The 27,024-nt window shown below is 37.8% G+C and overlaps 1 protein-coding gene across 1 annotated transcript in view; it reads right to left on the bottom strand.

Moving 5' to 3' along the window:
* The window catches only part of LOC148349292 (rho GTPase-activating protein 26-like), a 78,286-nt gene extending 55,556 nt beyond the window's left edge, over positions 1 to 22,730 (bottom strand). Inside the window, exons 1-2 of the mRNA XM_088321144.1 lie at positions 22,506 to 22,730; positions 22,183 to 22,425 (exon numbers count right to left, since the gene is read on the bottom strand). Of these exons, the coding sequence (XP_088177270.1) occupies positions 22,183 to 22,336 (154 nt within the window). The 5' untranslated portion in view covers positions 22,337 to 22,425; positions 22,506 to 22,730. The remainder of the gene's footprint in view (positions 1 to 22,182; positions 22,426 to 22,505) is intronic.
* Between the last annotated feature and the right edge of the window lie 4,294 nt (positions 22,731 to 27,024).

Genomic DNA, 27,024 nt, shown 5'->3' with positions numbered 1-27,024 from the left:
AGAGAACAGCTGAGACGTGATTCATCAACAGAAGAGCATCCAGTGCAACATCTGGAACATTAGCGAGAAGCACAACTGCATTTTTACACCATGACGATAAGCACTACCGGAGTGTGTCCACATAAAAAAAAACTCCAGATTGTCTTGCTACTGCAAGCGGGAAAGTTCATAAGTTCTCTATGTTTGTCTGTTTAAGTGGCTGTCCAGCCAAGAAAGGGAAGAGTGGGGGACTTCAGATGTGACCATTATCTTTCACAGCAGGCATGTAGGTTACCCTAGATGTGAAAAAAAGACCTTATACAGCATTTTTGGTTTAGCTGACTCAGCTTTACCAGAAAGACATTGTACCCTCCCAGGCAAAATCGAATTTGGTCCAGATCACAATATTTTACAAGCAATCAGGTAGGTCACTCTAGAGGTGAAGGGTAGGAGTTTTATATTTCCATTGTAATTCTAAACATGTCTTTAAATGTAGGTCCTTAGTGAATACCTCTAGATATTATTGGTACATCATGATCGATTTTGAGAATGAAAAGAATAAAGATCTAGTTCTTTGGTGAACTTGCTGATTCGCCTGTTCTCTTGGGCACTTCACGTGACAACAACATACAAACTAATGCCATCTGGTGTTGATCAAGTGGGAAGAAATGTAATAGAAAAGCGAAGCCCCCATAAAGCATTGGCCGCATCATTTTTAAGCAGACTTGTTTTATTCTTCATTTAATGGGTAGTGTATCGAGTCAAGACTGCAGAGAAACACGGCAACAATTCCAAGCGCTTCACACACATTCAATTTAAGCCTTTTCAAGGATTCCAACCGCTTCTATAGTTACTGTATTTTAGTGTAGGTCTTTTTTAAATGCCATTGGATGTTATTGGTACATCATGATCGATTTTGAGAATGAAAAGAATAAAGATTTCGTTCTTTGGTGAACTTGCTGATTCGCCTGTTCTCTTGGGCGATCACATGACAAACAACATACAAACTAATGCCAGCTGCTGTTAAGCACGAGGGAAGAAATGTAATGGAAAAGCGAAGCCCCCGCATCGTTTTCAATCAGACTTGTTTAATGCTTCATTTAATGGGTAATGTATCGAGTCAGACTACAGAGAAACACGGCAACAATTCCAAGCATTTACAAGCGCTTCACATACATTCAATTTAAGCCTTTTCAAGGATAGGTCTTTTTCAAATGCCACTGGATATTATTGGTACATCATGATCGATTTTAAAAACAAACGAAAAAAGAACCACTTCTTTGTTGGCCTGGATTGTCACCGAATGGCCGACCGACAAAGAACATATAAAGCCCGGAGAAGAATGCTGACCCATAAAATCCATTTCCACAACCCCTCCCACTCTAAAGAATGAACTGTGATGGTGACCAACAATTGTTCGGGAAAAATGCAGGAAAAAAGGAGATCCGAGGAACCGGGCAGAGAGGCAACACAAATGTCAAGCGTGGATTTATGGCTCCAGCTTTTTACGGGTTCTGCAGTGAAGATATGTGGGCCCTCTTCCACGACGCCCTTTTTCTAACCATGGAAATAGCGAAAACAAATGATGGGTGCCCACCTCCTGCTAGCATATGGAAATTAAGTGAGAGATATTTTATGAAGCCAAAGAAAAGAGAGAAAACATTTATTCATGGTTAACGTTTGCCACATTAATATATAACTTTAAATGTCAATATCATTACAATTAATAAGGTCAAGCAAGTGGTGGTCGGTGGTTGTGAGATGCAGTACCCAAGTTGGCCGCCAGAGGGCATTAGAGCCCCCACAAAATCAGATGTTTATGGATTTTGTTGGTATTTATTGGGGGTACCTTGACACCAAACCTAGGTAAAGACACTTGCAGAGGCCTAAAGTACAACTGTGTAAACTATCACGAAAATCAGTTTGGCCGTTTTGGAGCCTATAAAGTACAAACACGCACGCACACGAATTTAGATTTGTGAAGTATTTTAGATTAGTTGGATGGATTATATTAGTTTTAGATTAGATTTAAAATTGGACAAGAAAGATGTACTGGCATTGCCAGGCCGATAGAAGATTGCATTCGGCTGCTTGGAGTGGCCGATGTTTGGGAGCTGCAGTACACAATTTAGCCGCCGGAGGGCGTTAGAGGCTCCACGAAAGCAGATGTTAACGGATTTTGGTGGCATTTATTGGGCGTATCTTGACACCAAACCTAGGTAAAGATACTTACAGAAGCCTAAAGTACAACTGTGTAAATTGTCACGAAAATCGGTTCAGCCGTTTCGGAGCCTATAAAGTACAAACACGCACGCACATAAATTTTGATTTGTGAAGTAGTTTAGATTAGTTAAAAGGATTAGAAATAGTTTTAGATTAGAATTAAAATTGGTCAAGAAAGCATTACCAGGCCGATAGAAGATTGCATTCAGCTGCTTGGAGTGGTCGGTGTTTAGGAGCTGCAGTACACAGTTTGGCCGCCGGAGGGCGTTGGAGACCCAGCAAAAGCAGATGTTTTGTATTTTGTTGGTATATATTGTGGGTGCCTTGACACAATACCTAGAGAAAGAGTCTCGCGTAGGCCTCGAGACACACTCCGGAAGCCTGAATAAACCTACTAGCCACTAACGCTAACCCTAACATTACCGACTAACAGCAAGCCATAGTCTGCAGCTAAGTGGCTGATATGAGTTGCTAGAGAGGGAAACAGCGGAAAAAAAAGTTGAGGATGCCTCAATCACAGGACTCGGCGATGTTTGCTTGCATGGGTAGCTGTGGAAGGCGAATGGCACTGATAGATGACGTCGTAGCAGCTAACAATAAAAATAGCAGCGAACCATACCCTGCAGCCAGAGTGCTAACATGAATGACTAGAGAAGAAAACTGTACGAAAAAAGGCGAAAATGCCTCAATCACTGGACTTAGCTGCTTGAGAAGCTGTGGAAGGTGAGTGTAACTGACATAAGAAGCAGGAGGAGTCAAAAATAACAATGGAGGCAAGCCGTTCCCTGCAGGCAAGACACTATCATGAGTGACTGGAGAAGGAAACAGCGGAAAAAAGCGAAAGATGCCGGAGTAAATGTACCATCACATGCAGGGCTAAACTGTGTGCGGTAAGTGGTCATTGCACGCTAAAAGCACCACTGAGAAAGCTACCTGGGTTAACTGGTGATTTGTGTTTCCGTAGTAGCAAGATGACCGCCAAACATCTCAGCTTCTCCATGTAGTATTATTCAATTACAAATCCCTAAAATATTGTATATGAGATAATTCACGTGTTTTTGCTAGTTATCTAAATCAACTGTCTTTTAATTTAACGAACGATGCATTTTAATACCAATAGGGGTCGCTGTATAATACAAAATGAGACGTTAAAAGGTCCAATTAAAGAATTAAGCAACAAGTTTTGTAAACAATGCCCAAAGAAAATCATCCTCGGACCCCTAAAACCTGAAATATTTCAATGAAAAAATATGATAACAGCGTAGTTTATCTAGAAAGAGGCAGGACAAAATCACTGTACACGAGTGACTCTTTTATAGTCTCCTTCCTCTCGCCCCCCCCTCCTGACAAATAACTCTGGTATCCTAGCAACAGGCACAAAGAGGCGGCGACACCCACAAGAAGGAAAGTAGTTTGATTGCCTCTCAACGCATCATATGTTTTTTCTGACCTTGTATTTTATTTGTATATTTATTGATATTTAGATTACCGTATTTTCCAGACTATAAGGCGCGCACCAATAATGGATTGGGCAGAAATTCGAAGGTGCGGCTTATATGCAGACAAAATTGCAATTATTCTTTAGTGAATAGATTTTATCGCTGACCATAATTGCATAACAATAGGGATCGAACCCATATAGCAGCCGGGAGAGTGCCAAACCCTATCCACTAGACCACTTGGGGTACAGACAATATTTTGAGTCACAGAACCAGATCAGTTAAAGTACAGAGATTATGGTTTCATTTTTTTCTCAGCTCCAATTTAGCATTGTAAGTGACAAACGATTTGCATATGTGCGCAAATGCGGACATTTATATCTTTCAGGACAACCGAATTACTTCCCACACTGTGTTCTCTCCATTAAGTTAGAGACAAGCGAATTACTTCCCATGATGCATTTTTCGTCATTCAGTTCAGAATCTCGTGCGCTCGTAGACACAGCTATACGACAGACTGTTTTAATGTCTAAAAATATTCTCGTGACCCAGGCCCAATAATAGCATCAACAATTTAATTTAATATATGTATGCATATACCAGAGCCATATCCCCCTAGTGGGGGGTGGCTAGAAAACACACTCACATTCTTGCATTCCTGACTCTTTCTGGGACATTGATACAGAGTAGGGGATTCCCAGCCCCTTTTAGACACCTCTTACCTAAAGGTGGGGAGTCATTAGGTGACTAAATCCCCCCAATTCCAACCCCTAATGCCGAGCAGGGAGGCAACGGGTACCAAAGTTGTAAGTCTTAGGTATGACTCGGCCGAGGCTCGAACCAGGAACCTTAAAGTCTTGGGGCGGAGGCCCTTCTCCCAAGGCCACCTAACTGGTGGCACACAATTTAGTACCGTGATTAAAAATAGTGTGACGATGAGATAAGAGCTAATGCCTTTTCATGTGTCGTCTGTAAGCATGGTGGGTCTAGTGGATAGAAACTGACGCACTCTTCGACGCGATCTTGGTTCAATTCCCTTCGCATTCTATCTTATGCAAATGTATGCAATCATGATCAATCAATGCACAATTCTTATTTGCACAACTTTAGCCCTTACAGTAGTTTTAATTCCACGTGCCCAAATACAAACGCAAAAAATCACAAAAGACTCATTTGCACTCATAGTACAGAAAATATGGTACAGGGGTTTCCAACATGGGGCCTGTGGGTACCCGAATGGCCTCTGAGGACAGACCTGACCCCCAGTACTGGGTCATTGTGATTTTCTAGAAAATTATTGGGGTTATTTTTGTAGGTGACCGAGTCAAATTAACCCTACTTCTTACTTATCTCTCTTCTTTTATTTCTTTCTCTTTTTATTATTTTCTCAATCTCTCTCTCCCTCCCTTTCTTTCTCTTTCATTTTTTTCTTTCTCTTTCTTTGACTCTCTTAATCTCTCTCTCTCTCTCTCTCGTTCTTTCTTTCATTCTTTTTATCTACCCTTTTCTCTCTCTCTCTTAACCTCTCTTTGCTTCTTTCTTTCTCTTTCACTTTTTCCTTTTCCCTCCCTTTTCCTCTCCATTCTCTCTCTCTCTCTCTTTATATTTCTTTTTTCTCAATTTCTCTCTTACTCTCTCCCCTTACTTCTTTCTTTTTTCTTTATTTTTCTCTCTTTCTCTCTTCCTTTCTCCCTTTCCTTCTCTCTTTCTATTTCTCCCTTTATTCTCTGTCTCTCCCTCTCTCTGTCTTTCTCTTTTTTCTCTCCCTTTTTATTTCACTCTGTTTTTCTATCTTTTTTCTCTTTTCTACTTGCAATAATTAACTTGATAATACCATAGTACCAAGATAGTAAGTATTACAAATTTAGTTATTATTTTATTAATGTATATTAAAGTGAGTGCCCTTTGCACTACTTTGCTCTCATGCACTTTCTGGACAAATTTCAACATATTACCTATTGTTTTCTTATGTTGATGTTCACTATGTTTTGTGTACTGTTACCCAATGCTAAATCGATTGCACCCTGGTCATCCGGGAAGGGGGTTACCACTTGTGAGCCCCCTTCTCAAGGTTTCTTTTTTCCTCGTGCTGAGGTTTTGAGTTTTTCCTTGCCTGCATGTTGGTTTCAGATCAGGGGATGGTGTCATTGTAACCTGTGCAGTACTTTAAGACATCTTGTGTTTATGGGCTATACAAATAAACGTGACTTGACTTGAATAAGTGGCAAAAAGTAACTTGACAGTTGAAAAAGGTTGGAGACCCCTGATAAGGTACTTTCTGGCTAGTATTACTCCCGTTCCCGCCCTCTCATTTATTGTCCGTGGGCCCCTTTGACCCCTGCGTCCCGCCCTGATTTTGGAATTTTCTGTCACGCCTGCTGCTGACACAGCCAACGCAGACAACTAGGGACGTTTTTCTTTTTTGTTTCCCTTTTTTTTCCCCTCCCCTCATCTTCTTTAGAAAGAGCTCCCGCCGGGTGAAATCGGCGACTGGAAAAATCCACAACGGGAATCTGTTATGAGCTCACTTGGCCTACAAGTGGACAACATTGCCATTTGTATTTGTACCTGAGTTAAAATGAATCGTTTTTTTAAATAAGAATATTTTGTTATTTTATTATCATATAATGGAATTTGTTTTCTTGTTTTTAATGCAATTTTTGTACACTTTACTGAACTAGAAAACAAGTACAATATGGTAAATGACAGCAAGTTTTTTTGAGAATTTATTTTTTTCTACTTCTGTATATAGAAGACAAATCTTTTGTTTCTTTACTGGCATTTAATTTAACTTGTTTAGCATTGTGTTTTATTTTTCTTTACGCATTTTTGTTATTTAAAGTGCAATTTCAAAAATAAGCCAAAGATGTAAAATTACTGGAAATTTTGTAGAAACAGTTTATCATTTCTTACTATACATTTTTCATCACTCCGGGGTTTTTAAAATATTGGAGAAATACAGTCAAATAAGGAAAAGATTTTGTTCCTTTATTGGGATATAATTTAACCTGTTTAAACATTTGTTCGTACTAGAAAATGTGTCAAAAATATAAGATGACAGAAAATTTGGATGCAAATATTTTTCCCATTTTACAAGGGATGCGCGATAATTATCGGTCGACTATGACGTCACAGTTATTTGGCCATGCTATAAAATTAAATCAGCCGACACTACTTGATATAAATGTTCTGAACATATCTAATTACAATATATTTTAATTTTCAATAGAGGTAGTAGCAGTACTTGGTCGTGTCTCCTCTCTACCTCTCCGTAATGTGCGGAGGGCACTGAAGAGCTTAGCTAAATCAGTTGCATGGCTCAGGATGTTGCATTGATTATTTTATAATCCGGTCAATTTTTACGTTTATTTTAATTTATTCTAGCTCCTAATGTGTAATGCTACGATAATGCCACCTGACAATAATTAGTGACGTATTTTTAAGCCAAGGCATGTAAGACATTTAAATAGCTGTACGGAATTTGGAACTTTCCTGTTTGGCTTTCATCATTGCGGCCTCGTTCGGCTCATTCAAAATCCATGCAAGTACATGTATCTTTAAGACACACTACTTTTTTCATCTTTTTTGGGGTAGAGGCATTTGGACTTAAGGCAGGCTGTTTCTTACTTTCACCATTCTCATGCCACACTGACAAATGGAAATGAATGCATTCAGTGTCATTATGTATAAATACATTTTGGAAGCATTGTCCCTGAGGGCCAAAACAAAAAAAAATTGTTGTATTTGTTTTATGTTATTAAAAAGCTATTATGAAAGCTTTGGGGCAGTGTGTATCAAGCCTCTGGGAATTATTTCAGTCTAAAAAAAAAATCACCATTAGATGTCAGGAATGGCTTTGACTAGCTCTTTGTCCACACATCAAGGAAGCCCCTACTTCCTTGTGTTGCTTTCTGTATCGAGCGAATGAGTGTATAGGCGGCCCATATGGTGAGTAGGCGTAGTGAACCAGAGTGGTTAGACAAGAGGAGATATAAGTATAGACAGTTAACGCTTCAAATAGTTTTTCTTTCTAAAAATAATGAAGAGGTCTCTTCGTCACTGCGGGGCAGAGAGCTCTGTGCGCATCAGCAGGGACGTGATCGCCATGGTGACCAAAATCATGGGATTACGTCACCGGAAACATAGTCACTGAAAAGTTCATGCACCGGACATGCATCAGTTCAGTGTTCTTGCTCGAAAAATTTATTATGCAAGCAAAGTGCCTTTGTGTTTATGGAAAACATTGTTTAGAAATTGGAGGTATGATAAATGCAAAAAAAAAAAACACAAATTCTAAAGTTCTACTTTCACAAAAAGTTTTCTTGAAAAGGAGTATTCTCAAGAAACCTAGCAATGTCAATGGTTGTTTACCAAACAATGGTAAAAGCTAGAAACATACTTCTTTCAAAATGAAAGATGAGGGTTCAAGTTTTTTTTATATTTCCTCTATAGCTACATAACTAAATTTACTGTGGGCCTTTAAAAATGTGTCAAAATGAGAAAAAAATTGGCTGGCATTGGCTCTTCCAAATTCAAAAACTGTCCAGCATTAAAGGGATTAAAAAAACCTGAGGGGACGAGCATGAAGTCACTCTCCAGTACTCTGCCCAGCCCCCATTCCTCGAACCTAAAGTGTTCCACCCCGAACAGCTCTGATAAAAGTACGATAAAAGCAGATAGGAGCAGTGGAAAATAAAGCATAAGGGCTCTTCGAACTCAATTGGGCAATAACACAAACTCAATAGAGAAAATATTTAACTTTAAAAAGTTTAGGACACCTCAAAAAATATTGGAGCACTTCCATAATACAGTATTAGCATTAGCACGAGTTTGAACCCGGAATAAAAGAGCAACAGTGACGGCGGGAGAAGTCAAGGAGAGGACGGAAACCACAATAACCAGATTAGAGCCGCTCTCCAAAATAGCTTCGTCCGCTTCCTTCCCGTCGCCCGACGTGAGCTTGAACTCGTTCCCAGACGGAGGCAAAAAAATAAAGCGCCATAAAAAATAAAACGCCTCGAATAAACCCGTTCGACGTGTTACATTTGGAAGCCAGCCACTCACCAGCTCACACAGTAGCAAGACAATAACAATAATGTCAATAGAGACAATTATTTGATGAAAAACGACAGAAATACACCATAAACAAATCAACAATTATTGAGAATTAATTTTTCTGACATTATTATGTTGGAGTTAATTTTGTGATAATTCCCCACTCGAGGTCCTTGTAGCTTAGAACAGAACTGAAGCATCTTTATTGGAAAAGGACACTCTATAGAAGCCTTAACCTGAATGTTAAAAACTATCTAATTTTCTTGTTCATTCCTGCCTACGACAACAATAACACGAGCAAACTGACTGGATACACCCACAGAGGCTGTAAAGACCCAATGGCTGGAGATGGTCAGATCTGGTGTAAATTGCTAACTTTAGCAGTTAGTGGAGAAAGCTACTCAAAAAGGCTAGTAAACGAATGCTAAATCAAGCGTTACTTACATGGAATAGCCAATGATAACAATACAAACTAGCGTCGAGAAATAGCCTGCAGCCTCGTGGCTAACATGAGTGGCTAGAGAAGCAAACAATGGAAAAACTTGGAAAATGCCAGAGCATAGAATTCAATCACGTTCGCTTTCATGAGCAATTGTGGAAAGCAAGTGGATTGAAGGACAAACAAAGAGAAGCTAACAATAACAATTGCGGAGAGCGCCAAGCCATAACCTGCAATATGAGGGGTTAGAGAAGGAAAAAGAGGGAAAAAAAGATGACAGAATCATAGAATTCAGTGACGTTTACTTGCATGAGCATCTGTAGAAGGCAGGTGACACTGAAGGGTGAAGCAATAGCAGCAAACAATAATAATAGTGGCTAGCCGTGAGCCAGGGCCTGCAGAAAGTGTCTTACATGAGTGGCCAGAGAAGGAAACAGTGGGGGGGAGGATAATCCTGGAACTCTGTGTTCGCTTGCATGACAAGCTGTGAAAGGCAAGTGACACTGAAAAATGGAGCACGAGCAGCTCACAATAACAGCGGCAAGTCATAGCCTGCAGCCTAGTGGCTAACATGAGTGGCTAGAGAAAGAAACGGTGGGAAAAAATTACAATGCCGGAATCCTAGGATTCAGCGAAGTTCGCTTGCCTGAACAACTGTGGAAGGCGAGTGACACAGGAGGACCAGAGAAGCTAACAATAACAATATTGGCTAGCGGTGAGCCATAGCTAAATGGCTAACATGAATTCCTTGAAAAGGAAACAGTGGGCGGGATCATGGAACTTCAGTTGCAGGACCAGCTGTGCAAAGCGAGTGACACTGAAGGACAAAGCAAGAGCAGCTAATAATAACAATAGCAGCTAGCCATAGCCTGTAGCCTAGTGGCTAATATGAGTGGCTAGAGAAGGAAACAGTGAAAAAAAGCAAAACATTGCTAGAATCATAAAATTCTGTGACGTTTGCTTGCATTAGGAGCTGTGGACAAAGCCAGAGCAGCTAACAACAACAAAAGCCACTAGCGACAAGCCAATGATGCCGATTTTATATAGAAATTTAAATCCATGTGAGTAATTAACCCTCAACCCCATCTCCCCCTGTACGCAGACAAACACACCAGCCAGACAGAAGCAAGCCCCCAATAAGACCACTATGCACCCCCACAAAGCCGCCGGCACTTTTACCAGATTACCCCATTAAAACGGAGTGCTAGCTGGCTGGTCTTGCACCCAGAGGGCTCCGGGCGCCCTCCCTCTGTCCCCTCCTGAACCCCACCCTCCCAACCCGAATGTGTGTGGGGGGTGATACGACCCGATGACACCATCAAATACTGTTATGACATTAATTACAAGAGAGAGCGAGAGAGAGACAGAGACAGAGACAGAGACAGAGCAAAGAGAGTACAAAAGAGAGAGAGAGTGAAATAGAGAAAGAGAGAAAGAGAAGGAAAAATGAAGGAGAAAGACAAAGAGAGTGAAGAGCAAAAAGAGGGACAGAGAGAAAAAGAGTGAAGAGGGGGAGAGGGAGAAAAGAGGGTAAAGAAAGAAGTGGAGAGCAATAGTGAAGGATACAGAGACAGAGAAAGAGAGTATGGGTAAAAGAAAGAGAATGAAAGAGAAGGGGAAAGAGGGAGGAGAGAGAGAAAAGGAGAGAGAGAGAGATAAAAGGGGAGAGTGAAGGGTAGAGAGAGAGAAAAAGTGAAGGTGGGGAGAGAAAGAGAGTACAAGGGTGAGAGAAAGAGAATGAGAGAGAAAGAAATGGGAGATAGAGAGAGAGAGAGAGAGAGAGAGAGAGAGAGAGAGAGAGAGATTGGGCAGAGTAAAAGAAGAGGAAGAAGGGGAGAAAGAAGGGGGGAAAGAGAAAAAAAACAAAGAAAAGGAGATAAAGGGGAGGATGGAGAAAGAAAGGGAGAAATAAGGGAAGAGTGAAGAAGAGAGAGAAATAGGAAGAGAGAGTCCCTTCACGCTTTGGACACAGGAGAGTGAGAAAGAGAGTGAAGGGGGAGAGAGAGCCAGAATGAGTGAAAGGTGAGAGAAAGAGAGATATGGGGGGAGGAAAGAGAGAAAGGGGAGACAGAGAAGGGGATGCAGGAATGAGTGAAAGAGAAGGGGAGAGAGAAAGGAAGAGAGAGAAAGAGTGAGGGAGAGAGAGAGGGGGGAGAACAAGAGGGAGAGACAGAAGGGAGGAAAGAAGGGAAGGGAAGAAAGAGAAGCAGCAGTGAAAGAGAGAGTTAAAGAAAGAGAAACAACTACATACTATTATCAAATAACGACAGCATATTTAATTTGGATAATTTGTGGCCCCAAACAGTCATGGGTTGAAAGTGTTCTGGGATAACAAAGATATAGCATAGTATCGGTATTGATGACTAACTATTATTAAAAAAACAATAAAACTCAACTGAGATTTACTCAACTGAGTTATACTCAAATATGGTTGGTTGCCTCAAACTAATTTCTTTTCAAGTGGGTTGGATAAAAGCTTTAAATATTTTTCTTGAACCCATCTCTTTTTAAGACCAAGAGAACCAAAAGAAAAACACTAACTCAGCATTCTTTCTTGAAGTGTTCTAAGTATCCTAGCAGACTCTGCTCAAAGACTCACGAGTCTTAAAAAACATCCCTAAATTGTAGTAATCGAGCAAAATTTAGGTCTTTAAAGATTGTTCCCGAGTTAGCAACTGGCTTTGACGTTGGGAGGGCGCTAATGGTTTTAGCGTTAGCGTGTGGCTACATGCACACAATTGTTGTCTTTCGCGTTTCGGTCTTGCAAGTCCGGGCACTCACCGCTCAATGAGCCCGAGCTTTTCATTTTTGTTTTTTATTTCTGTATTTATTTTTAGACGCTCCCAAATGTGAGCCACACCTTTTTCACCGGAGGTTTAGACATCATTATTGCAAGGCTGGAAAGCAAATGGAGACGTCAAGTCGTAGAAGTTCAGGGGATGAAATAAATGAGACTCCTGGCTTTATGGTAAAATCAAGGAGATGATTTCAGATCGTTATTATGTTTTAATGACGGCGGTGGAAGACTTTTGTATCTGGGTCAACATAGTTGCAAGATTCCTTTCTGATTTATGACAAGGCCTAAGGCGGTGCTTCTAAACCTGGGTTTGATCAAACCCCGAGGGGTTCGGTGACTCAATCTCAGGAGTTTAAATTTTCTTCTTCTTGACAACTGTGTAATTAAGATCAAAGATGTGTCTTGAATCGGTGAGGTTTCTGTACCCATGGAACTAAAACAAACAATTACAATGCACTTAGATAAAGCTTGTAAAGGCTTTCGACGGATACTTCCAAGCATGAGCCTCATATCCAGTATGGGTGAGGAGACCTTTCATGTTTGATCATGAGAAAGCAGAAGTCAATGACTGAAATCATGAAAATTCGGCAAAACCAGGTTCAAAAGCAACTCTTTGGGACAGCTTTTGAACCTTCTGGTATCAACAATTTTCCAAGAAAGTTTATTAACACAATCTGTTATCTTTGATGGTACCGTATTTTCCGCACTATAAGGCGCACCGGGTTATAGGGCGCACCCCGAAAAAATAGTTTTTGGTCCTATATTTGACATACACAAGGCGCACCGGATTATAAGGCGCTACAATGGAACGTCGACAAAACAGTCAGATAGTTCAGTCCAACTTATTACCCCCTTAACATTCCCAAAGCTTGCAAAGAAGCAAATACGTGTCGTAGACACGTGCTGATGCGGTGTCCTTACGATGTCACTGAAATGCATCGTTCCAGATATCATTCGGAAGGTTAAAGTTTTGTGATTCAAGAAATGCAAACCATTCCTTAGTTTCTATTTTCTTTTTCGCTCGCAACTTTACTGTGCATATGACAATAAACACTTGGAACTGAGTTTAATTTAAAAAAAAAGACCCATCACAGAAACATCGATATCACTCTGAAACAAGATACTGGGAAAATATATAGCCGGAGTAGCTCACCAAAGTCGTTGGCGTTCAATTATAATGTGCAACCATGGTCCTCTTATATCCGTGAGTGTAGTAAATCCAGGAGAGTAAAATATTTACAAATACAGAATGGTAAAACATGTTTCCTCTATGCCGTAGACAACCAAACTTGCTGTTCACATTCATCTTTTTCGGCCAATTGCAGGCTTTGTTTTGCCCCTTTAGCCTATGCCAGCCTGTGAATGATAAAAAGGATCCGCCCCCTTTACCTCCGAATAACTTTAGCCAATAGTGATCGTATCAAATGATGATTGACACATTGGCTGGGAAATGAAACGCCGGCATATGTATCCCAGCATACACCGCGGACCACATCGCCTACGAGGTAAAATCTAGTCGGCGGCTGCTTGCCTTTGTTGCGAGACCTTGCGACTTAATATTGATCCATATATAAGGCGCACTGTATTATAAGGCGCATGGTCAGTTTTTGAAAAAAATAAAGGCTTTTAGGTGCCCCTTATAGTGCGGAAAATACGGTAATCCTTTTTGATGATCACAGTTCACAGATCCCTTAAACACCTAGATCGTCGTCTCACCACTGAGGACGAAACTCTGGACAGTTTTTTTTCACTGCTGATGGTTGCTAGCCTGTTTTGGGTCATGGGAAAGATGGCACCAGTCCATTCCATAATGTTGTCAGCTCAGTTCTTTTTCGGTCTTCCTCTCCTCCTGCCGAGAAGTTTCCTATAGCATTGCATCTCAGTGGTCTGGATTTTCCTTTCCAGCTTTGCTGTGAGAGTCCATGTTTCGCAAGTGTAAAGGAAGATGGAAGAGACCAGCGCGTGCATGAGTCTGATCTTTGATTTCACTGCTATGTTCTTGTCCCTCCAGATGGGTGTAAGTCTGACAAGTGTGGTTTGAGCTACCCTGCCTATGTTTTATGGTTCTGACTCCTCTTCTGATGACAGCTCCAAGATATTTAATTTTGATGACAGGTTCAAGCTGTTGGTGGTTGATGGTGATGATTGTGGTGATACCTTAGAGGTTAGTGGTCATTTATTTTGTTTATTTCTGTGCAGATTTCCATTCTTTACTGAGTTAATGGTTTATCAAGGTGATTGACCAGATGTCCGAGTTCCTCTTATTCTCCTGCCAGTCTGGAGATATCATCAGCAAAACGGATGTTAGTCATGGTCTCCCCCATTGCTGACGTCATGTTGGTCCAGAGCTTCAGTCGTGATCCTCTCCAGGATGATGATGTATAAAGTTAGAGAGAGAATGCAGCCTTGTCTCACACCGACTGGGGTTTAAAAACACGCTCCAATGGTACCATTGATTAATACTGCACTGTTGACATTGGCATACAGCTGTTCAATGGTCTGAACTAGTTTCTGACCCATGTTGTACTTCCGCATGGTGGCCAACATAGTGGCTTGCCCTACTCTGTCAAACATCTTCTTGAAATCATAAAAGATGTGATAGAGGTTTCTCCGGTGTGTTTGAAACTTTAGAAATATGTTCTGTTTCGCTTCTTCACCCCCTGATAGATGCCTGTTTTACTAGGATAGTGTCCTTTTTGACAGATCCGTGTGGAAATCTTTATCAAGATGGCTAGAGTTGGTTCACCTCCATTTCTCATGCGTTCTACTGGACATTAAAAAAAAGGAAATATAACCGATTTTGCTGTGATAATTAAATGACAGTTGCCAAGGTGAAGCCATGCATACCTGAACTGGTCTCTCAATGGCAATAACAGAAATCACACTGATTTGCAGTGCTGTAATTAATTGGATTTTACCATAGTTTTATAATGTGTTACTTAAAGAGTAAAAGGGAGAAAAAACACAGAAAATATCAAATGCATATCACAATTTAAGCCATGTTATGATTTCTGAATCCACAAGCAAATGACTGTTATAAGAATGTAAGGGATAAAATATATACTGGTAAACTTAAGAAAATATGTGTGCTAATGAAATGCAACAATATCAGCAGGGCAGAGCTCCCTCCTGCCCTATTTTCCCTCACACTGCAGCTTGAGGAAGACCCCACCCCCCACCGTGCAACGAAACACACACAAAGCGTGCACGTATTGTCATGGATGCACGAAAATATTTGAAGATTCAAAAACTGAATAGTCATCTTCCATGTTTAGCTCACATTATCTTCACCACTAGCTACATTTCCCACTCAAGCAGTGAGAAACACAAATAATAAGACCACAATGTATTTTTCTTCTGTTTTCTTTTGGCTACAAACCAAAGGCAAGGTAACAAAAATAAGAGTCATTTGCACAATAGCTCAAACGTTCAAGATCCGGTTTGAAGTGGTAAAAAGACACGCTACGGCTAATGCCAGGATGCTAACCTTTAATCGTGTGCCGCAAACACACACTGCAATTTTCCAGAGCTCAAAGTCTTTATTACAGTTACAAGTTTCAACTTTTGTCATTTGAAAGCACCGTGGTCCGGAATTCAGGAAAAAAAAGACACAATTATTACTTTGATGAGCTTAAAAAAAATGTCACTACGATCTCATATTCGTATTAAAGAAATATTTCGATCATGACAGGTTAAAGACAGCATTTAAGCGTCAATATTGTTCTGCAGATTGGATTTTTTCAGTGATTAAGACCAGGCCGAAAACAGCTCTGTTCAACTCTGCATACAACTGAAAGGGTTCTATCTGTGGTTTTAATGCATTTTAAAAAACACATTTTAAATTTTTAATGTCCTTTCTTCTATGTTTTAACTGTAATTGTGTGTTTTTAACCTGTCTCTTTGCCATTTCTGTAAAGCACTTTGAATTGCCTTGCGTCTGAATTGTGCTATACAAATAAACTTGCCTTGCCATGCCTTCCAGTGATCGGATGAGTATAATCCATATCAGTAGGTGGCAGCAGATTACATTTTTTGCTGATTATCGGCTTACGAGGTACTCCAGTATATTTTTTTAACTTATTTTGTTTGTTGAAGGTGTTTAAGATTGCATTGCAATGAATGATATAATGAATCAAATGAATATAAATATCCTGCACACCAGTTTTCTCATTTTTAATTCTCTAAAAAAACTGAGTAAATATATTCCACAGGCAAGTTATTTTTGCTTATTTTTGTCATTTTTCTAGAAAAACAGGGAACACTTGAAAAACAGTGTAAAAAAATTGTTTATATTAGTAGGCGGCAGACGAGCTCGATTTGTTCTCTTTATAGACTACTGATCTGCTCTCGGGGTAGTAGATATTTAATATAGTAATGTTTTTTGACGAAGCTGTTAATGATTGCAATGCAAAAAATATTAAAAGAAATTAAATAAAATCAGAATATTGCACATTTAGTTAATTTATTTTTTTTAATTAAAAAATTAGAAAGTTTTCAAATAATATTTTGCTTTAATATTTTGTTTTATTGTAGATTTTCTAAAAAAATAAAAAGATTAAAAATGTAGCAAAACCTAAAAAAAACAGGCTAAAAAAATTAGTAAAATCCAAAATTATAGCAAAACTATTGAGCAAAATGAAATACCTGCACTACCTTCTGAGCTTTGTTGACTTCAAATGATAATAAAAAACACTATACTGTCACCTAAGGTAACAAGATAATTTAATTAATAATTTAAGCTTAAAAAAAAAACCTTCAAAATGGTGCAAAGAATTAAATTTAAAAAATCTTTGACTGACAGTGTGCTTTGATTTTTTTGGGGACGACATAATTATTGAAATGATAAAACTCGAACTGCATCAGGAAAAACTCCCTCATAAATAAAATAAATAGATTCTAAAAAACATATCCAACTATAGCACATTAGCCTTGAGCACAGTACACAGGAAGGGAAAACGGGCACAAGATAGATAGATAGATAGATAGATAGATACTTTATTCATCCCCGAAGGGAAATTCACTTTTCCAGCAGCATCCCTAAGCTGAGAACAATCGAAAATAACTGAGAACAATCGAAAAATAACACGAGAGCTGCTGGAGTGGCTGCCATTCGTGACGGCGCCGGAGAAACGATTCAATTTGAATCATGTACAAACAAACAAACAATTGAATCATGTACAAGAAACGATTCAATCTGAATCATGTACAAACAAACAAACAATTGAATCATGTACAACAAACAAACAAAATATTTATGTTTCAATAAGTGGAGTGTTAATAAAATGGGGGGAAAATAATTTCTGATACTGATATAACCAGGTAAAACTAATTTTAAGTTACCTGTCCAAATGAATGTTGTGCCATCTCACCTTTCCCACTCTCTCTGCTCGCTCCTGAAACTTTATCAAATAGTCCAAAATTTTACCTCATCTTCTCCGCTCACCTCGTCGTCCTCTTCTCCTTCCACTTCGCACTACAGAGACTTTTTAGCTGAGCCGTCTCTTATGACACCATCCCGTCTCTTATGACACCATCCCCTGATCTAGACCAAACTAATGCAAGCAAAAATGCAATGGCAAAGCAAAGCCACTGAGGAGCTAAACGAACATGGAGGTGGTTATAATACCTGAATACGTTAAATCAATCAAAGCTAGGGTCCGGGTGAGGTTGGGCCGAATTGGCTTTTCTACAAAAACAGCGCTGGTAAAAAGAAATGCCTCTCTTCTTAAGGGACAGTGTTTTAGAGTTGTCCACTAGATGTCGCTGTCATGTGTAGTCCAAGGAAGAGTACAAACCATGGAGACGGAAAGTGAGCAAAAAGCAGACTTTTTCTTCCAGTCTTTCTCAAAGAAAGACAAAAAGAAGGGAAATGGAGTTTTTAAAAGGTGTAAATAAAGAGGGATGAAGAAATACAAAAGAGATTAAAAAAAAAAAAAAAAAAAAAAAGGAAAACGGGAATAAAAAAGTAAGTAAGGGAAAAGGAAGCCAAAAAGGAAAATAGAGAAAAAAAGGAACGAAACTGTTTCAAGAGAAAGACAAAAACAAAATACAATTTTCTTTTTTTGCTCCTTTTTTTGTCTTTTTTCCATTTTTCTTTTCCCTTTTTTCTTGAGTATTATATTTTGCTCCTTAGTAGCATAACATAGCGTAGTTTCCGCTCTATAAATCCCACAGGACTATAAAGTGCATGGAATTAAAACTGAAGTAAGAGCTACCATAGAGCAATCTGTCAAAAAACGGCACCGACAAAAATCACGAAACATTGTATACAACGGGAATTGAACCTGGGTTGCAACAGTGTGAGCGCTGAAACGTAATCATTAGATCACCAGTGATACGGGTGACATACGAAAAGTCATTAGATTTGATCTCATTATCACTTAATTTTTGCTCACAGTGCCAGAGACGAGTGTTTGAGAATGGAAAAAACAGAAAGTTGTCCAAAGGGATATAAATACAGACGCAACCCTACTTACGAACATTCGAGTTTCGAAAAACGGTAGATACGAACATTTTTTTCAGGATGTCGAAAAATATCCGGACATTTCTGTGAGTTGGAGTTTGTATTGTGCACCTTTTTTCGAGTACAGGACAGTACTGTAGTGCTTCTTTCCGCCGCTAGCAGCGTGTGGCGCTGTGCGAGCTCACCCAGCATCCACCCCGAAAAATAAATCCGACTTACTCTTCGTTGTTCGTGTGTAAACATACTTTACTGTATCTCCAACGCGCTAAGAACTCTGACATTTTTATTGTTTAATATCTCGTGCATCCATTCAATATGGTTGGTGTAATGTGTAATAAAGAGGCGAGCTGATTCTTTTGAAATGAAAGTGGAATAAGAAAGTTGATGCGGTTGAGAAAAAGGTTGGATCGCTTTTTTTTGTCCTTTTTTTACCAGGGAGGAGGAAGTCGCCTAACTTGAAGCTCAGCTTCCAAAAGTAAGTTAAACTTAACTTTATTTATCTTTCTAGAGCATATTATTTTATCTAATGTTTATTTTTGAGTACAAACAATACAGTTTACTTATACAAGCCTTAAAGATACTTATATAAACCTTAAACATACAAAATATAGCACTGAGGCAACTTACAAACAAATTAAACTTACGAAAGATCGTCCGGAACATATCTCTTTCGTAAGAAGGAAACTGTCTGTAAACGCAAAAAAGCCAGACGAGGGAAACAACTCTTTGATGTATCTGACGATAAATCAGACATTACATTTATTCATATCTATTTTAAGACAACTTTCTGTTTTCTCCATTCTCCAACATTGATTTCTGGTACGTTGAGTGTTATAATAAAATCAAATCTAATGCCTTTTCGTATGTCAACTGTATCACTAGGTGTCTAGGTGTTGCCGCTCTTACCACCGCGACACGGGTTCGATCGACGTTGCATACAATGTTTGTGATTTTGGTCAGCCCACAAAATTGTAGTATGCCATAAAAACCTGGTGTAGTAATACGATAAGCATTTACAAATGTATCCACCAGTATTTTGCAGTATATAAGGTGCACTTTGAACTTTCTGGCCAATTTGGGGTTTTTATGTGCGCCTCATATATATATATATATATATATATATATATATTTATTTTCAATTTATTTATTTATGTATTTATTTATATTTTTATCATTTTTGTTTGGCAGGCCGGATTAAAAAGCTTGACAGGCCTTATTTGGCCTACGGTTCATTATTTGCTCGCCCTTGTTCTAAGCATTTATGTTCCAGTTACTTCTGACTCCATTTTAACTCCTTGAGAGAGCATGTTCTTTATTTTTCCCTAAATATCATGGCATGCAAGGATATTTTTTACGACAGCGTGGGAGTAACACATCTGCCCACTTTTGTTAAAGTGCTTCTTGTTGGTAGTCAAGGTGTAGGAATGCCAGAGGGACCCTCATGTTGTCATCAAGTCTATTCTCATTTGGAAGACACTAAAAGTGTATCAGATTGACATGGGCGCTGGTATGTGCGGGAGGATGCGACCAACAGGGTTCCTACAGCTGAAGGCTAGTTAAATTCAAGACTTTCTACGACTTTTTGAATGCCTTTTGGAATAAAATTTAAGACCAAGACGACACAAAAAACACAATTGAAACGAACAAAAACAAAAAAACACAAATATTTCTTGCACTCACTACATCGAGCCTCATACACATTACCTAGCACAGCTTATTGTCATATGCACAGTAAAGAACCATGTTCCCTGAACAATGAAATTCTTACTTTGCTGTCCACACAATTGCCAGTGTAAAAATAGAAACTGGGAAACTATATACATGTATATATATAAAAGAATACTGGCTACTTACGAACGAGATAGGTTCCGGACGATTGTTCGTAAGTTGAATTTGTTCGTAAGTTGCTTCTGTGCTACATTTTGTATGACCAAAAACAAAAACATTGTATGCAGCGTTGATCGAACCCAGACCCAGTGATACAGTTGACATACAAAAAGGCATTAGATTTGATTTTATTATCACACTATTTTCACTCATCGTACCAGAAATCAATGTTGGAGAATGGAGAAAACAAAAGGTTGTCTGAAAAGAGATATGAATAAACGTAATGTCCGATTCATCGTCAGATACATCAAAGAGTTGTTTTCCTCATTGGGCTTTTTTGCGTTTAAAGACGCTGCCCTACTAACGAACAAGATAGATTCCGGACGATCGTTCGTAAGTTGAGTTTGTTCATAAGTTGCTTCAGTGCTATATTTTGTATGTTTAAAGTTTATATAAGTATGCTTAAGGCTTGTATAAGTAACCTGTATGGTTTTGTACTAAAAAATAACATTCCATAAAACAATATGCTATATAAAAACAAATATTAACCTACTTTTGGAAGATGTGTTTCAAGGAGTCCTCCTCCAGGGTAAAAAGTGGCCGAAAAAAAGCAATCCGACCATTTTCTCAACCGCATTAACCTTTCTTATTCCACTTTCATTTCAAAAGAAACGGCTCGCCTATTCTTTACAATTTACACCAACCATCTTGAATGGATGCTCGAGATATCGAACAATAAAAATGTCAAAGTTCTTAGCATGCTGGACATACAGCATTGAATGTTGACGCACGAACTAGGAAGAAAAAGCGGAATTCTTCTTCAGGGTGGATGCTGGGTGAGCTCTCACAGCGCCACCACACGCCGGTAGCGGCGGAAAGGAGCACTACAGTAATGTCCTCACAATACAAATTCAAACTTACAGCAATGTCCTGACATTTTGTCGACATCCCTAAAAAAAATGTTCGTATCTACCGTTTTACGTAAGTAGGGGAGCGTCCGTATCACGAATATTAATAGATAAAAATACAAGATTACTCAAGATGAGTTAAGGCAATAAGATAAAAATAAGGATGGAATACAGTTGAAAGTGACTGTAGTGGAAGAATAGTCCAAGTATGGTCTATTCTTAATCTTCTTAGTTCAAATAAATGTTATTAATGTGTTCACATTTTCAAGACTTTAGAAATTGGATTCAAGACATTTTATTGCCAATTAAGGCATTTTTTTGAATATTAATTTCAATGCCTTTTAAGACCTTTCAGGATCTGCAGGAACCCTGACCAAGCTAGCATAATGGCAAACAGGACTGCTGTTGGTGTGCATCATGACAATGTTGATATGCTTTTTGCTGAACTCAATCCCACAATACTCCATATTTCTCTCTCTATTCAGTTAAGACTCTCGTGTGCTTCTTTAAGATTTTCGACAATAAAATACTAGAATTTTTTGGTATGGTATTCACTATGACTACAAAAACTTGCAGTGATACACAAGGGAAAAGCAAAAAATAACAACCATGGAAACTAAACTTGCAAATATCAAGAAATATGAAGAAAGCTTTACTATAGCTAGCGAGGGCTAGCTAACTAACTTTTAAATATTATAGAAAGCGCTATTTTGTCTCTTTTAATATTTGTGGGCAAGGATTTTGTTTTATTGTTTTGATATTGAATATGTCTTTCCTATAAGAATAATTGGTAGGGATAGGCACTTGAAAGCTTATGCTTTTTAAAATAAATTTCATTTTTAATTTGCCAGATATCACCTCACCCCCTTACTGCATCCACCCGCTACACCGCTCAACCAGCTCAAGTCACATCAAACGAAAGGTAAATATATTTTTTTTCTCGATGTGTATGCTTATTTATAACATTATTAAATCCTATGCACAAAAGCAATACTCACTCTGGACTATTTTGTTATGTTAATGTTTTGGGTACCGGTGGTTCGGTAACTTACTTTTAAGCGCCTGGATGAGAGCCTTGCCATCTTTGATGAGCTCTTTGATGAACTTGCTGGTCTTATCCAACTCCAGCTCGTGAGACTTGAGCCTCTCTCTGAATTGAGGACTATCCAAGTAGCAATCACTAAATTCCAAGGCTGGCAGTCCCATCTTCTCAAAGCTGCAGGGACCAGCCGGCAACAATAGAAGAACCGAATCGGAACCGGAGCAGCGATCCCTGACGTGGACAGCTATAGCCGCTATTAAATGGAAGGGGGTGTGCAAAAATCCGATTATATGCAAAAACAAATACCAATCCAAGAGGAGAAGGAACCCTTACCTGCATCACCCTTTTCATAAATATTTCCTGCAGAGGATCCTTGTTTAGGTGCAAACGATTCCCAGTGCAACCTCCAGAAAGTTAGTTGAATAAATCCAAAATGGCAAAGAAAGCGGCCAGATGCTCATGTAAACCGGTAATGCATTCCTGTGGAGCGAGTCATGTCGATGATGGAGAGGAAGCTCGCCAATTCGATACTGAAAGTAGAAAAAAAATTGTGGACTACTCGAGTGGAGGCTTCGCTTGGACAGCGCGCGGTCAACCTACCAAGCGGCTAAGCCTTTAAGTGACGTTCATTTCCACCAATTGGGTGCGTTTAATGGGTGAAGGGGCGGGAATTGTACTCGTCTTATGTATATGGTACAATACATGCTTTTTCTATACATTAGCTCAAAACATATTTTTTAAGATTCATGAAATATATTACATTTTGGTCCAACCACTTGATATTTGTGTTATTTTAAAAACATTTTTAGATTATTCACTTTTGAACCAACCACGCAGCTAATCCTTGACTGGTGTTTTAGCGTCCAATTGTGTGCGTTTAAAGCGTTAAGAAGGGCGGGAGTAGTTACTCCAAGGGAAGCTACTGTACATGCTTTGTCTTTTTTAGATAACATGAATAGCCCTTTTCTATCTTGCTGAGATAAATTGTCTTTTCATACCAATTATTGTTTAAAAAAAAAACAATTTTAAAGCGGTTCGGTTGTTTCGAATTACAGTGGTCATTAGACTGACGTTTCTTTAGTCCAATTGAGTGCGTTTAAAGGGTAAAGGGGCGGGAGTTGTTATTTTCGGAAGAATAGACAGTTCAGTAAGTACCTGCTTTTGTTATCTTATCACATTTTTGCATTTTGCTGAGATTAAGTGTCTTGTTTTCCCATTCGTTCGTATTTTTAAAAAAGGGATTCGCTTATTTTGAACGACAGTACAGTAATTCTTTGAGGTTTTTTCGTCCAATTGGGTGCGTTCGAAGCCTGAAAGAGCGGGAATATGTACCAGGGGAAATACACGTTTTGTTGTTGTTGATTTTTATCACCTTTAAATTTTTTTCCCTGTCTTACTGAAATATAATTCCTTTTAGTCAAATTAGTTGATATAATTGTCGTTTTAAATTTTGTTCAAGGTTATTCACTTGTATGAATTTACCACGCCGTTAACCCTTCAATTGACGTTTCTCTCGTCCAATTGGGTGCGTTTAAAAGGTGAAGGGGCGGAAGTTGCTCTTTCGGAAGAATAGACAGTACATGCTTTGTTATTTCATCAAGTAAATAGCCTTTTCCTATATTGGTGATATAAAGTTCCTTTTATTCTTTTTTCTTAGTAATGTTGTTATTTTAATTTTTTTTTTTAAAGTGATTCGCTTGTTTTGAACGACAGTAATCTTTTGACTGACGTTTTGTCCAATTGGATGCGTTTAATGGTTGAAGGGGCGGGGTTAGTGACAATGGAGGCATTAAACGTAAATGGGAAAGTACATAGTTTGTTGTAATTTTATATTATTTTTTTACTCAATACCTATATTTTTCTAGCTTACGAAAATAAAGTGACTTTTGGTCCAATTACTTGATAATTTTTCGTTTTAAAACGATTTGTGAGGCCATTCACTTGTTTTGAACCACCCGCGCATTAATCATTCGACTGGTGTTTCTCTTGTCCAATTGGGTGCATTTGAAGAGCGAAGGGGCGGGGGTTGTTCTTTTATTCGAATAATAAACACACGCTTTAAATATAGATTACCGCATTGGAGTGCTTTTTGTCCCATTATTCCATATTTTCGTTTTTATAAAATCATTTTTATTCATTGTTGAAGCGATACACTTGTTTTCAAGGAGGCTGTTGTGACGTCACACTTTCCCAAACATTACTGGGTTTTGGGCGCCATCTGTTAGCATCCAAACAACATTACGTTTATATGAATTTGCTTAAATTCAACAAAATGTTTTCCTTTGCGTTCACAATAAACGTTTCACCAACGGTAACCTAAACATGTTTTTATTTTAAGGTACAAAATTGTTTTTTTTTTAAAACTAAACAAAAAAAATCACGTGATGACATTTATTTTGTGCAATAAAACGGGAAAACAGTGGAAAAAACATCTTAAAACAAATTATTTCACTGACAATTCTCTCTATCACTCTTTCAAATTAGAAATTTAATTGTGTGAAATTTTAATTATTAGCTAAAATATATTATTAAATGACACACGTGCTATAGGTGTTATCGGCAGTCCAAATGTTATGTTTTTTAAATTGTATTCTATCGTTGTATTTGAATTTTAGAACAACACGATGGCCCTGCGACTGGCTGGCAACCATTTCAGGGGGTCCCCTGCCCATATCCCGTAGTCTTCTGGAGTGGTCCTCAGCACCCCTGCGACCCTAGTGAGGATAAGTGGCACAGAAAATGGATGAATGGATGGACAACACGATGGTGACAGTTTGCCTCCTTGGTAAATAAAGCGTTTACTTATGTATGAGCAGCATAGTTTTAGTTTTTAATATTGAAATTTATATTGTGTTAGAATGAATGAATGGATGAAGTTTTTCAATTACTTTCACTTTAATTCATTTTAGATTTATAATATGATATTATTTCTTAGTATTTAATATAGAATAAAATCCTCAATGCACTGTACTTATGTCTATTTTGTCGTCAACGAACAATTAAAATTGTTTTAAAAATAAATACGTAATACCAAAGTCAGGAATTACAATTTTTATGTGACCGCTAGAGAGCAGCAGCGGTCTAGTTTTAACCTGGCCTAAAAATATATATCTATAGTCCTTGGTTTTCAGTTCTTTTCTTAAAACTTTACATATCGTATGTCACGTCAGCCAATATTAACTTTATATGTCATTTTACCTATTATTATTTGATTATAACATATTATCACTTGTTTTTAATACTTATTTTGTATTAATTATCTTTTCAAACTTGTTTGAAATAAATAAGAAAACCAATTCATACAAATGAGCATTTTCTACTGAGATAACATTTTGTGCAGTGTTTATAGTCTTAAAATATTTGATAAGGCAGATGATTTCGCTCTTTTAGTTATTTGTTGTCCTTTATATGCCTTAAATCAAATGATCAAGTTACTTTTAAGAAGTTGTTAGAACAGAATAGAATAAAATAGAATAGAGCTTGACACATTTCTGTAAATTAAGAGACGAATATTTAAAACAAGAAACAGTACCAGCAAACTGAGCCAAATTTATTATGTAGTGTGTTAGCTAACAGTCAATGCTAACAAACATGGCACAAGGTAGACAAAAATATTAAAAATCGTTTTTAATAATTATAAAAACAATAAATAATAAAATGAAATAAAAATCAGGAATTAGATAGTAAAAATGAAAAAAATATACACAATATAAAAACTTATAGAATAATAAAATAAGTTAAATAAGATGATGAAAAATACAAAAATAAACTGAAATAAAAATAAAATAAACAAAAATACAAAATAAAGAATAAACAAATGAAAAATAAACTTGAGAAATGAAAAAATCTACAAAAATAAAATGAATAAAAAAAGAAAAAAATATATACAAAACGAAATTACAAAAGTAAAAAAACGAAAACTAAACATATAGAAAAAGAAAAACAAAAATTATAGAGGAAATAATGATACAATAAAATAATTAAAAAAAATAACCTTAATAAAAACAAAACAATTAAAAAATACTATATAAAGAAAAGAAAAACTTAAAAGATAAAAGACAATTACTAATAAAAACACAAAGAATAAAGTACAATAATAAAAAAAGAAAAGTTAAATAGAAATGAAATTTAAAAAATACCAAAATATGAAATGAATGATGAGACATAAATAAATGGGGAAAAACAAAACAAAATAAGACTGAACTAATGAAAAATGAAAGCGTAAAATTAAAATACATTCAAAAACCAAAAGTGCTATGCCAATCTTCTTTTCTTTTTATCTTAAAGGGACAGAGTGTATTATTTGACCACTACTTGTTGTGTAGTGTAGTGCAATCGAAAACGAGTACTGCAAAGCAAAAGGAAGAATACAAATCATCGGGACTCAAAGTGACCAAAATGCACCATTGTAATTTTTTTTTTTTGCCCAGCCTTTTGAGCTTTCTGGGTACCTGTAGCAGCAAGACGGAAAACAATCATATGAGCTCCCTCTAGGTCTGGGGTGTCAAACTCATTTTAACTTGGCGGCCAGACGATAGAACAAACATTATTTCGGGGACTAGTAGATTAGAGTGAAAGAAAAAGAGAGAGAAATAAATAAAAGAAAGGAATGAAGAGAAGAAGAGAGAGGGTGGGACAAAGTCAAGTCAAGTCATGTTTATTTGTATAGCCCTTAATCACAAGAAGTCCCAAAGGGCTAAAGAAAGAGAGAAAGGGAGAAAGAGAGAGAGAGAGAAAAAAGAGAGGGGGGACAAAGAAAGAGAAAGAGAGACAGAGAGAACATGAGAAACAAAAGAGAAATAATGAGAGAGGTGGAAAGAAAGAGAGAAGGAGAGAAAGTAGAAGGAGAGAA

The sequence above is a fragment of the Urocampus carinirostris genome, chromosome 17 (assembly GCF_059441175.1).
Source record: "Urocampus carinirostris isolate Australia breed hairy pipefish chromosome 17, RoL_Ucar_1.0, whole genome shotgun sequence".
Classification (NCBI taxonomy): Eukaryota; Metazoa; Chordata; class Actinopteri; order Syngnathiformes; family Syngnathidae; genus Urocampus; species Urocampus carinirostris.
This window is presented reverse-complemented; position numbering and strand designations above follow the sequence as displayed.